General features: G+C 47.0%; 2 protein-coding genes across 6 annotated transcripts in view; one reads left to right on the forward strand and one right to left on the reverse strand.

The window, feature by feature from the left end:
- PGPEP1L (pyroglutamyl-peptidase I like) overlaps nt 1-2,142 on the reverse strand; it is a 40,845-nt gene extending 38,703 nt beyond the window's left edge. For 4 of the 5 annotated variants that reach the window (XR_012064731.1, XR_012064730.1, XM_072950712.1 and 1 more), the window contains exon 1: nt 1,765-2,142. Coding sequence is in view for 2 of the 5 variants with exons in the window: in XM_072950712.1 (XP_072806813.1) it covers nt 1,765-1,798 (34 nt within the window). In the remaining 3 variants the exon portion in view is untranslated. The remainder of the gene's footprint in view (nt 1-1,764) is intronic. The other variant, XR_012064732.1, reaches the window with a different exon arrangement.
- Nucleotides 2,143-8,825: 6,683 nt separating this feature from the next.
- FAM169B (Protein) overlaps nt 8,826-13,453 on the forward strand; it is a 68,206-nt gene continuing 63,578 nt past the window's right edge. Inside the window, exon 1 of the mRNA XM_072950711.1 lies at nt 8,826-8,894. Coding sequence (XP_072806812.1) covers nt 8,864-8,894 — 31 coding nt within the window. The 5' untranslated portion in view covers nt 8,826-8,863. The remainder of the gene's footprint in view (nt 8,895-13,453) is intronic.

A 13,453-nucleotide genomic window follows, 5' to 3' on the forward strand; every position in this document is an offset into this window, starting at 1 on the left:
AAGGAATAGAAAAATTTGGGACAGGATGTCCTGGGAAGCCAGTGGTGTCCTCTGACTTTGACTGAATCCTATAGAATAAATAAGACTGTAGTTGCTGAGCAAAGCAAACAAACAAAAAAGGTTTTGGAAAATACTGAGATCAAGGAAAAGTTACTGAGAAACTAGGTACCTCCTGGGATGACTGTAGGAAAGCTAAAAATGTAGCAACACCAAAAAAAAAAATCACATTCTGCTTTAGAATCATAGATCAGCTTATTCAGATCATCTCTTATCTGTTTTAAATTAGTCAAAACAATTCCGCAAGTGAAGGTTTGAAGCTCTCGTTTTGCAGGGTCAAACCTTATCCTTTAAACTTGGCAGGCCCTCGAGTGGAACTTGCAGAAAAGGGGCTGGAGAAATCTCTTGGAATCAAGAGAGGCCCTTTGGAGGGAGGCAGGTTTTCTCGATCTCCCACTGTCACTGTTGGTGCCAGCCCCAACGCCTTGATCTTGAAGCAGTTTGTCAGAGCCCTCGTTCCCCCACCATCTGTCTATATGCCAATTGTCTTGGCGAGATTTACACGTGAAGCAAATCCAATTAAATGAAAAGACTGCCCCTGGCAGCTCAGAGCATTTTTAATAAAGGAAGCTCGCACTCTGGAAGCCAGTGGGCCTTCCCAAATCACGGCTGATTATCAGGTACTTCATCAAACAATCCAGACTTTGCCAGTATACCACAAGCTGACAGGACAGAGGCAGGGGTCCATGTGAGTCTAAGGCTTGCCACGGTGCTTCAATATTCATATTTCATGTGTGACAAGTTTCGCATTTATCAGGGGTACAGTTTCCTTAGGAATTCAAGGTAATTTGAACCAGTCTCTAATACCCAAAATAACACAAATGAGAACAAGAGAGATACAAGGTTTTCAAAAGAACATTGTTTTTCTCAGAAAGTTAACTGGCGTTTGATTATAGTCTGAAAATATTAAGATAGGTAACTTTCAATTTTCCACACACACAGGAACCCTTGTCTCTCTCTGTTTCCTTCATCCAATACAATTCAAAAAACTTCAAATATGCCAAATGTGTCTACCTAAAAATAAAGAGCTTTGTAAAAAAGTCAAACCCTCCAGGGACCAGCTGTGACAATGACTGGGGGTGGCTGGGATTGATTCTGAATGTGCTGGTGAAAGGTAGGAGTGGGCGACTACCATTCCTTCCGAGATGACCTTTTGGGGTTCAAGGTTTCTAACTGGTGGCTCCCAGGGGGTGTTTATAGTTCCCAGAGTGGCTAACAGCGCTGGAGTTTGGGGGGAGGGGGGAGGAGTGTTGGGGTTGGAGTTGTGCTCCTTTAGGTCATTGTAGATGGACTTCCTCAGCCTTTTGAGACCCCATCCTCTCTGGGTCCCCTACTCCCCCTCCCTTGCTATGTAGCTTCGCCCCAATGGATGCCACAGAGACTCAGACAGCAGGCGTCAGCCTCCACTTCCTCCCTGATGGGCTGAGGACAAAATCCGAGCCCAAGCCACACGTGAGCACCTACGTGTATGCCACTTAAGAGTTACTTGAAGTGAATGACAGGGCAGAAGCAGGAAAGACTCTCCGTCCTCTGGTTGTTTTTCAACAGGTCAGAGCAGGAAGTTAGCTCCATCTGGAATTATTGGCACCACCAGTTGCCACTCTTTTTCCCCCACGAAGGAACTGTTCATGACTAGGATCAGACAAGTCCGCATTCCACGGTCAGGCTCAAAGCAGCAGCAAATAGGAAAGCAGAAAACCGTCTTACCGGTCACCACCACGCAGCTGGACTGGGAATCCATGAAACCGGAGTGGGGAGCGTGCCTGTGCGCCTGCGCGGGTCAGAGGCCGGGCCCTGGGCGCTCGGAGCACCGCGCGCCCCTCCCCTCTGGTCCGACGCCTCGGGCTCCCATGGGGGACCACCCCGCAGTGTTCTAGGGGGGCCCTGAAAGGCTGAAGACTCTCGGGTAGGGAGGAGGATGTAAGACGATGCCCCTTAAAAGCAGAAGTAGCCAGCTTGGGATGCAGAGGCTGTGGCAGACAAGTAGAGGGTCTGGGCACCATCAGGGTCTTCCTGGCCATTGGGTCTGGGTCACTTTGATGGTCCGTACGGTCAAACGTGAGCCACGAGTATGGCGACCGACTGTCCCGGTTTGCTCGGGACAAAGGGGTTTCTGGGATTGGGCGGGGGCGGGGTGGGATGTGGTGGGAGCTAAAAAGGTGCTGAAACCACCTGTACAGTTCCCGCAAGTCAGGATGTTGGGTGACCCTACAAGTTGTTTGTTTAGACTTTGACTTGATGAAATTTGGTAGCTCTTGAAACTGAGTCTGCAAAATATGTTAAAAAAAAAAAAAAAGGAAAAAGAAACCAAAACCACAGATGAAGCTTATAGTTAAAAGTGATGGTTGAAAGCACCTGCTTTCACCTGCCTGTAAGCTGTACGTCCTCTGACAAGTTAACCTCTTTGTGCCTCCGTTTCCCCTTGCTGCTAAGTGGGGGTGATCACAGTACCGCTTCCTGGAAGGAAACTTACTGATCCCCAGCCACTGTCCCCAGCCCTCCCTCAGCTCGGGGGTGGGGGTGGGGGGGTTACATGGCCCGCAGTGTCTGCGCTGGCTTCCCAGGCTGTGCTCTCACCATCCCGCATTCTGCCTGCCACCAGTGCTTAACAGGGCGCTTGACTAGCTACCTGCACCACTAAATGCTTTGGCAATGCCGCCTGGCTCTACCATACCTTCCCTACCCCTCCTTTTTAATTGTGTCAGAGTACCTAAAGAGATAACATTTGGAGTTAGTTCCTCTACTGAAGGAGCCATGTTATGCAGCATCTTGACCTTTCAGAATATATTACTTAAAAAAAAACTTTTTAAATTAAAAATACTTTTTACAAAAGCTGTCTAATAAGAGGTACAAAAACCACAATTCTCTTTCCTTACCTGGGCGTAGCCATGAATCTGGGGGAAACCAGTAGAACCCCTCCAGCATCACACTGCTTCCCCAAATTCAGAGTGCTGTGTATTAAAGGGTGTGACCTCATGCTTCCATCTTCTTAATTGGCTTCCTGATAAAACAAACAAACAAACAAACAGTATCCCCTTTCACCCATACTGAATTGGGACGGCTGCCAAGAAACTAGACTCCACCTGACGCCTGCCTGGGACACTGAACCAACGGCCATTCCTTTTAATTGGTCCCTGGGGTGGGCTGCAAGCTTATTTACAGCAGCGAACAGGTGGGAATTGGCTTTTGCCCCCAGTGGCCTTCCCTGGCTGCTCTGGGAAGCTGGGGCCACCTTGTTTTGCAGGGGATGCAGAAGGCTTTGCACTGAACCTTATTTTGAGACAAAGGTAGACAAAACAAAAATCCAAGTTTGAAAGCAATTAACCAGTTTCTTATATTCTCACTGTTGATGTTTTTTCCACCCTCCTCTGGGGAACAGCTTCCCTGGTTCATGTCACTTATCTAGTCCTTGTACCAAGAAAGCTTTGCTTGTCCATCACAGTTATAAACAAGGAGATTAGGTCACTAGAAATGCCCACATTTGTAAAGTTGGTTGCTGCTAAGCTCAAACTCTGTTATCAGCATAACTAACGTGGTCTGGGTATCTAACTTGTGTCTACTGATGCTAACATATCATGCCTCCAGACGCCTCAACTGCTAAGACTGCCTGTTTTTAACAATGCTACTTTTCTGATAGCAAAGCTGCAAATTTTATTTACTTTCTTTCAGGATTTGATATTAGCCATTTCTGTTTTAACTGCATCTGGAGTATGTCTTGGAATTTTCACTTTCCCGTAATTCACTTATTTTCTTTTGTCCTAAAAATGCCTCTAATTCCGCAATTAATAAAAAAAAAAAGGAGAGACATAAGCTATTTTTACTTTGCCACAGTGAGATGTCTGTGAGTGTATTTGTCACCACCCTAGGGAAACACACACACACATTCTCATTCTTGAAAATGAGAACAATTTAGAGGAGTATGGATTTTGAGGTCCGACATCTGCACTTTTATTTCTTTTTCCACTGTAAAAACAAATGGTCTCTAACACTTGCCGAAGTCAGACACAATCTTTAGGCCAATGAAATATACTAAGCCTGGGAACGAATAAGGCAACTCAAGAGAGATGTCTTCTTTAAGAAAAAGCACAGTGATCTTCCTTACAAGTTAGGTTCCCGGGAGGAAAATATTTGTAATCATATTTGACTCTGGGATTAAGAGGGCAAGGTGTGACCCCCTTCTAGTGAACCAGAAAGCAAGCAGCAGTGCGCACGTGTTCTCACCAGGGAGGACACGTGGGGTTGCCAAGATGACAGTATCCCAAGACCTAAAATAGTTCTTGTTTTGAACCAAACATAAAACGTTGTGGGATTTGTTTTAAATTTCTTATTGGCAAGCTGTGACTTCCTGCTTAAGCAAGAAGAAGGATTAAAAAGTCTTGTTTATTGTCTCTAACACAAACAGCAGAACAAAAAAACTCTTACAATGAATACGTACACTTGACATAAATGAGGTACAATCAAACTGGCCACATTCCTCTTGGGAGATGGAGAAAATAAATCAATCAGCAAGAAGTACTGGTGATTACAATAATAATAATAATAAATAATAATAACTCTCCTCTATGTCAAACATCACTGCTCCCAGATCAGCTACTTTACCATAAAACAGAACTCTAGCCAGACTGCCTCTTGTCAAAGCACTGACAAGTTCTCCCAAAATGTCACTCTTCTAAGGTTCCTTCTGGGACTCACCCTCCCCTGTTACTTTGCCGTTTCGGCTTAATAGTCCAACAAGGGTGGAGACCCAGTTTCTTTAAACAGCTAGATGGTAAATATTTCAGGCGTTGTGGTCCACGTGGTCTCCATCACAGTGACTCAGCCCTGCTGGTGTATCCTGAAAGCAACCATAGGTAATATGCAAATAAATGGGCGTGGCTTAGTACCGAGCATTATCTAACGGAAATTCACATTTCTTATAATGACCAACCACCTGTCACAAACTATTCTTCTTTTGATTTTTTTCAGCTATTTACAAACGTAAAAATTCTAGTCCACAGGGTGCACAGAAATAGGCAGTGGGCTGGGTTGAGGCTGTGGACTACAGTTTGCCAAACCCTGCCCTCGAATACAAGTTTTCTCCTGTAAGGAACAAGATACGGCTGGTGATAAAGTGATCCTGTGATATAGACGAACAAATTTTCAGTCAGATAGTTAAATGAGTAGATTTTAATTAAAATTAAAACAAAGATTAAGTAGCTCAGAATATTCCCTCAAAAAACTCATTGCTTTCCCTTTCTTCATTGGGTTCACCCAGAGTTAAATTAGAAGTGCATTCTGAATAAATGTGCCAGGCATTTTTGTCTTCAAAATGATAGTATTTATGATTTTTACTACTGTGGAATTAGCTCACTGAAGCAGTTATCAATTAAATTTTTTTCTCATCCATCTATATGCAATTGCTGGTTGTCCTAGGTGAGAATTGGCTCCAGGACCCAGGTGAGAAAGGCTTTTGAAGCTATACTTCATTTTTTTGGAGGTTTCAGATGCTGTATATTCATATTTTTAACCTTCCTACTAAAGCTTTGCTCTCAAATGCTTATAGCATTTACTTACTTAAAAAAAGCAACTGAGACTTGTATAACTTTCTGAAACAGCCATTTAAAACCATTTAAAACAATCAGGGAAAATGTTAGTGACCAGCATTCCATGGGAAACTGGTATAGAAAGATACTAGCTTTTATAACTGTATCTACGAAATATGAATGAATAGCTTGAAAATTAATGTTTTAAATTTTCTGGCAGTCTGCTGTGATACATCATCGGGTAATGCTTTCCTTACATTTTATAGGAGAAAGTTTTGCCTCTATTTTTCTTCTTATACTTTTCTCTTTGATTTTTGCTAAGTCTCGATTTTTTTTTTCAAAGGACCACATCTCCTCAACTGAAAAGCAACAACTTCAGCTACAGGAATTGTTTTATTTATTAAAATCCAGTAGCTTGCTAGCCCTATTGTTTACATACTGGATTTTTCTTTCAAAGTTCACAAATATCTTGGGAATGGTTAGAGCAGTTGTGTTCTTAACACTGAGGAAATGCCTGTGTAGATAAATGAGGCCAGATGGAGGATGCAGCAGAGCGCTTAACAGCCTCCTGGTTGAAGGAAGGGAGGACCACACTGAAAACACACTCCAGGCCCCCTATTTAAATATAAACAATACTTTTCTTTTTTTTCTTTGTTGGATTCAAAGGCAGTTTTGGTGTTAGAACTGAGTGCCATGTGGCTGAGTAGATCTGAGGAAGGTTTAGAAATCCGACAACATATTTACCGGCAATCTGATTGCCTACCTAGTTCTGTGATAATTGACTTTAGAAGCTATCAGACTTCATAAATGTGGCTGGATGTGAGATTGGTATTTACTCAAGCTTGTGGTTTTCTTATATACCATCAATAACCGATTAGAAAATGTAATTAGAGAAAAGAAAGAGCCACTCAATGTAGCCAACAAATATCAGAAATGTGTAGGAATAAATCAAACAAGACATGGATGAAATCCATCTGTAAGACCTGTAGAACTTTGGGGGAAAAAAAAAGTAAAAGACCCAACTAAACCAAGGTATGCAATATTCTCTGATGGGAGGACTCAAAACTTTAAAGATGTTACTGTCCTGTAAATTAATGTTCAAAACTAGATGCAATCTCAGTCAAACCCCAGTCTCCTTAATTAGCTGGTTGCACTATTTGATAAGGGAGGGCTTGTCCTCCCAGATACCGAAACTTGTGATAAAGCTTGATAATTAAAATAGTGTGGTATTGTAGAAATAGTAAAATGGTTAATAAAACGAGATGGTTAATATATGATTAAGGAAGTACTTCACATTAGTGAAGGAAAGAATGGACTGTTTGAGGGTGTGGGAACAATTGGCTATAGCTAGATCTATTTCTTAGGCCATCTACATAAAAAAATTCTAGTTGGATTTAAAATTCAAATCTAAAGACCAAAACAATATAAATATTGAAAGGAAATATAGAAGAGTTTATTTCTAATTTTGGGGTGGTTTCAGTCCACCCCAAGCAAGACAGAAAACCCAGAAACTATAAAAGAGGACGTATTTGACTAAATTCTGACTTTGGGACAGGAGTTAAATGAAAAACAGGAACTTTTCAGGCTGTAATTCTTTCTTTCTTTCCTTCTTTCTTGGAACATGTATTTGGGTACTACATAATTTAAAAAACAACATAAAACTTAAAAGTAACAGCAGAGATTAATAAATCTTTAGTCTTATGTGCCAACAGCTTAAGTAACATCCCCAATAATCAGGTGCTCAACAAAGGCTCCGGGGTCAAAATAGAGATTGAGTCTTACCTCTGGGCCTTTGCACTTGCTGTAGTCATTGACATTTTCCCTTCCCACATGTTTAACTCCCTCACTTTCTTCATGTTTTTGCTCAAATGTTGTCCAACACCGCTTACAATTTAACAGTTCATTTAAGATTGTAAACCCCCATCCCCTTTCTGTTTTTTTCCTTAGCTCTTATTTAATGTACCATTATGTTTTCTTTATCTCCTGCCCACTCCTGCCCAGAAAGTAATGTTTGTCAGAGCAAATTTTTGTCCATTTTGTTCACTGCCTACTACGTATGTGTTGAATGAAAACAAAGTGTTTGGAGGAGTTAAGTGTCCTGAATGCTGTCACCCAAGGACCTCTGTGTTTTCATCACTGTAGGAAATGAAATCTCAGACTGACCGGAGATGACTCAGGGTGGCTCTCAGGGGATCCTCCAGCTCTGGGACACAGTAAATACACACAGAAGCAATGTGAAATGGAAGCAGCACTGGGGCCATTTTTCATCCTCTGCATGGGGTGTCCCAGTCTTCCTCAGATAGGGGCTGCTCCTAAGGAGTGGCTGCATGGTGGGTAGTAGCTGGGAGGCTCCCCTGAGCCACTATTTGCTGGGGTGCAGGGAGAAGAGGGGCAAATGAGTTCTAGACCCATCCTGGGGGCAGAGGATACAGCTTGAGGGAGCCAGTCCAGAAGGGTAAACTACAGAGCTGCCAACCTAAGAGAGAAGGTGCCAGCTGACTGACCACAAGCCTTTGGGTTCCAAGGCCACTGGCATTTTAAAACCACCCCTGCTCCCCACCTCCCCCGTAGAAAACACCTTGAAACAGGCCAAGAAGAAATACTAGAGAAACAACTGCCTCTCATTGAATTTTGATATTTTAAGTGAGTACAAGCTTGATCATTTAATAAATAAAGGTATCAGTTATATCAGAAAAAGCACTTTATGGTTGTCAGAAAAAAAAAACAAAAACGGAAAAGACTTTGAAATGGGCAGAAAAGATATCGGGATGCCCTCTGTTATGGGTTCCATTCATTGTCTTTGAGCTGGTTTTCGACTGTGCAAATTTTTGAAAAGGGATAATAAACAAGCGATTCTTGTTCATAGGACTAGAAATAGTAGAAGAAAGAGGGAAGGGGCTCAGAGAGGGGGTTGCCAAGTCCAGGCCTGGGGCACTTGGCGAGGGCGGGGGCTGCGAACAGCTTCTCTTCCAACCGGAGTAAGAGGAGTAAGTATTCCTAGGAGGTGGGGAGCTCGCTTTGCAAACTGTGTAGGGAGGGAGTCGGGTCTCTAGAGACGACAGCAAATCCGTGGCCCCGGGGCAGGGGGCGGGGGAGGGTGGCAGGGATACCCCCGGGGGGAGGCGGGGCAGCCGTGGGGACCCGGGACTCGGCAGGCCTGGGGAGGGGCCGGGGCGGCACCGGAGGACGGGGAGGGGGGAGGGGAGGGGGAGGGGAAGGGAGGAGGAGGGGAGTGGGCAGGGCGGGGCAGCAGGCAGCGGGGCGCGGGCGGCGGGAACCGGAGCATGGAGGCGGAGGCCACCCGCCGAGCTGCAGGTAAGCGGAGCCGGGGCCATCCCGGCCCCGAGCCCGCCCGCCTCCCTGGCCGGCGGCCGCGCGGGCCCCACCCCGCGTCTCGGGTTTCAATGGCTGGGCAGGTCCGAAAGCTCCGGCCCCCGCGCTGCAAAACGAGATCGTAAACAGCGCGCCGGGGCCAGGGAAACTTTCCCCGGAGTTGGCGCCCGGGCGCCGCGAGCCGCGCACCTGTCGCCGCCAGGGAACGAGATGGCGGGCGGCCTGGGATGTCGGGGGCGAGACCCGCGGGCTCCGGCGCTCACCCGCGGGAGGGGCAGCCCCAGAGAGGTCTTGGTCACCTCCTTCCCGGCCTGACCTGGCGAGCCCCGTTCCTTCCCATAGCCTTGGTGACCTTGTCTGGGAAATGGGAACCGCACGGTGGGGAGGGCTGAGTAAAGCGGCTCGGGTGTTGGCGGGCCCCTGTCGCCCCCTCTGGGGGACTGCCAGCTCCGGCTCCAGCCCCGGTCCCGGTGCGCGGCGGACTTGCGGTCCCCGGCCCAGCAGGCCAGCTGGGGAGCCTGGATTGGCGGGAGCGCCGCGGAGCCCGCCACCTCCCGCGCGTCCCACGCTGGCCCCCTCTCCCGAGAACCCGGCGAAACCGTGCGACTCACGTGGGACAAATCCCCTACGGGGTTTCCACCCGTCCTGCAATGGAGGGACTGTTTGAATGGGAGCAGGCGTAGGGGCGTTGGATGCCGAGAAAGTGTCTTTCCCTCTTGGGACAGGCAGCTGAAAGGGCGCCTTGGCCGGGTCCTCCTGTCCCCTAACACGTCCAGTCCCTCCAGGCGCGCAGCCACAGCCCTGCTCCCACATACAGTCCAATAGCAGATTGACCACTTTGTCCCACCACACATCTCTGTGAGGGAAGAGTCAATCTTACAGAAGCTCCTTTGTCTTTTATTAGGAGATATCAACGAATTTCTTTCTTTCTTTTTTTTTAATACTCTTATTTTGCATTCAAAAGCTGACTTTGAGTTGTTTTCCCCCTGACTTAAGTGAGTGAGTTAAGGAGAGAAGGTGGCCACGTGTTTGGATTAGCTACATTCCTCAGAACGTTTTTCATTGGTCTAGAGATTGAGAAAGGGTTTTGTCTCTAGTTTTAGAAGAAATACTATTGAGTTTTTTAAACTTTTCTGTGGTCCTTTCTGGATCGTCGGGGCTTTGGAGCGTGAGTGCTGTTGCCAGTTTGAGACTCTTGAGAGCCAGAAGCGGGCAAGAAGAAAAAGTGACTTGCTCCTTTGATATCATCTTCCTTGCCTGCAAAGTGGAGAAGATTTTGCTCACTTGGGGACTTATTGTCCAGAAATAGCTCATATATTTTAAACGCTTAGCAAGTCTGCACACACAGTTGCTCCGTTTAGCTTTCTCCCTCTCCTTCTCTGAGTAGTACCCTGAGTCAGAGAGTTCCTCCCAGCGAGTGCCTTGGAGCTGTGTATCCTTCTACTCTGTTTTAGTGGGAAAAGTAATGGTAATTTCATCTTCTGGAAAAGTGTAGTTGGCTTAAACAGTTTAAGGATTTTCCTGTATTTATTTCAGCGTTTGCTGTGGCTTTCATGGTTGCTGATGGCCCAGATGACACACAGCAGTTGCACATTAATCATTTCCACATGTGCTGGATGCTAATGGATTGGAGTTTTGCATAGCTGAACCGCTGCCCAAGCTTTGATAGCCCGTTTCCAAAAAGGGCTTCTGCAAACCATGCCTACGTGGGAGTCCTTTTTCTTTTAGCATAAAGGAAGCATGAAACTCAGAATTGTGCTTTCAGATAAGGCTGCATCCCAGTCCCCATTTAGCTCTGGCACGAAGATGTAGGGAAAAGGCGTGTGATAGTCTCGTGAGAGTGGCCTCTGACTCTAGATGAGGTTCCCCAATATTACTGTGTCTGGGCGGGGGGTATCCTCCATAATTCAAGACATGCCCCAGGGCCACACACACGTTCTCTCTCTCTTTCTCTCTCTCTCCAAGAGTTTGTGTGTGTTTTTAATTTGCCTGATGCTGAAGACCGTCTTAGGTTCCACCAGACCATCTGTTGCTGTCATTTCAGCTTGGAGTGTAGTAGAAAGGAGCAAGAAAATCAGACATGGCCCAGTTCTGTTACTCTGCTCATCCTTTACCTTGAACTCCCCTCATCTGTAAAATAAGGAGTTGACTTGCCATTGTCAGGGTCAGATGAGACCTTGTGTCCATCAGAGCCGACCTAACGCTGGGTCTCTAGTGCAATTTTGAGTCAACTCGGAGAAGGCCCTTTGTTTTTGCCCCTTTTCCTTCTGTTTACACAGGAAGTGGAAGCGTTTGTGAGAATTACCTATTTTATGATCTCCATTTAGGAAGTCGGTTAGTGTTCCAATTTAGAAAAGTTAGGTGCTGGACAGTTTGCACTGGTAATAAAGCAGAGCTTTATAGCCAAGAAAGCTAGCAAGCAAGGAGGAAAATCCAGAATGACCCCAAAGCTTGAGCTGGGAGAACAGGGACAGTGGCAATGCCACTAAAGGAACTAACTCTGGGAGGGGGACAATGTGCTGCAGTCCAAACACAGTGATTTCAGAATATTTCCGGATCTTCCCGTTGGAGACCCTGAAGTCAGAAACACTGACTCTGGACCAGAGGAGGAATCTAGAACAGCCACTGCCTGCCCTGAGCTCTGATGGGGATCCCTGTTACTGAGTGGAGAGAGCAGAGCAGATGGAGGCCTGGGGAGGGCGGCCCCTGGGGAGATGGGAGGGGAGAGGAGCTGAGCACACAGCCTGGAGGCTCAGGGAGGAAGAAGCTCTGAGGAACTGCGGCTGAGACCCCAAGGAGGAGAGATCAGAGTAAAAAGAAGCCCCTGGGCAGGGCCTGGTGCCGAGGGGTGCCAGGGCAGATGCTGCTCTGGGTCAAGGGGAAGGAAGGGATCAGAAGGGACGGGGTTGACTTGTCACACGACTCTGAGGGGGCCAGGCACAGCTGCTGTCTCAGAAGCATTTGCAGGGACAAGAAGAGGGAGAGGGCTGAGGTTGAGGTGGCTGTATGAGTGAGGGAAGGCAGCTTTTCCCTGGTGTTTTAGGTAGAGGAGCCTCGAAGGCATTTTTGACAAACTGACCGTTAGGAACACTTCACTGCATGCTAAGTTTACTCTAAGCCCTTTCCAAGCATTACCTTAATTGATCCTCATAACAAACAGCAAACATAGATACTATTATTATCTGATCTGACTGGTAAGGAAGCTGAGGCACAGAGATGAAGTCACTTGCCTGGCTAGTTGAGATTCAAATTGGGTGGTGGTGGTGGTGATGGTTTGACTCCCAGGAGAAAGGAACCTGTCCCTCCCCAACCAAAATGGAGGCTCAAGAAGGTAATAATCCACGAGCCAGTTCCTCATAGACAGCCTCTTGTTAATATAACACTTCGAAAAAAAAAAAACCCACAAATATTTATCAGCCAATTTGGGGCTTCTGATGCGAGCTGGCCTGCTCCCCCCGCCCTGCCCAGGGTGGAGTGCCACTGGTCAGCCCACCTCCTGGAATGTCTTTCCAGAGGTCCCACTCTTCCTGGGAAGGTGGGGTCCTGAGTGGGTCCTCCTGAAGGCCTGGACACTTTGTATGTCCCCCATCTGTTGGTTGTGATTCTTTGCCATCTAATATTATCCATTCCATAGATGGTCCTTGTTCACCCCTATTTCTAGACATCAAGGGCTGTATTATGTCTGTGTTGAACGGGGGTCTCTGCCCTAGGAGGCCGGGCCAGGGAGGGCTGGTGTCCTGACCTCCATGGCCTGGCAGGATGGAGTGAATGATCGGGTGGCCAGGGCTCGGGCTGGGTGGTGGGAAGGCAGTGGGCACTGAGGTGTTGTCTTTCCGACCTTTGAAACCCTAGTCTGGTGACCGGCTGACTGGCCTTAGCTGGGTTCCTGACAGCAGCTGGCTCCTGGCTCCCCTGATGACATTCTTATTTGTAGCTCAGCCCTGGGAAATTCCAAACAGAGGATTAGAGAAAATGGCTGTGCTTTCGGCTGGGTCGTGTGGTACAGAAAGCGACCTCAGGGCAAAACTCAAGCACATTTGTTGGTCAGATGCTCTTGGTGTCACCTGACTTTTAAAGTCAGGGTTATTGTCAGGGGGTGGGTGTGGTGGCACGTAAGGGACTGTCAGTAGCAACTGAAGGTCTGGGGCCTTTGAATAATGCATATTAGGATGTACCAGCTTTGGTTTACAAACTCCATGCCTTTTAGTGCCCTCGTCCTCTGTTGTGGGTCTTCTTTTCCAAGGCCAGTGGTCAGTCCCCACTTTGGTAGGGATGGGGCGCACCGTGTCGATGCATCCAGAGGCCACTGTCTGTGTAATCAAGCCTTGTCTCTGTTCCCCTTCTCTGCCCACTGGGGGCCCCCTCACATCAAACCTTTGCATTCCCTGTGCCCAGGCTTCGTTTCCTACTTAAACCAAAGCCTGTTATTGTGTGTCAAGGCATAGAATCATTTCGATGCTTCTTTGCTCCTCCGAAGCAGGGCATCCATGGGGGCCACTGGGAACCGCCTGAGGCTGAGGGCTGGGGGCTCTGGGGGAGGG

This window comes from Vicugna pacos, chromosome 27 (genome assembly GCF_048564905.1).
Source record: "Vicugna pacos chromosome 27, VicPac4, whole genome shotgun sequence".
Classification (NCBI taxonomy): domain Eukaryota; kingdom Metazoa; phylum Chordata; class Mammalia; order Artiodactyla; family Camelidae; genus Vicugna; species Vicugna pacos.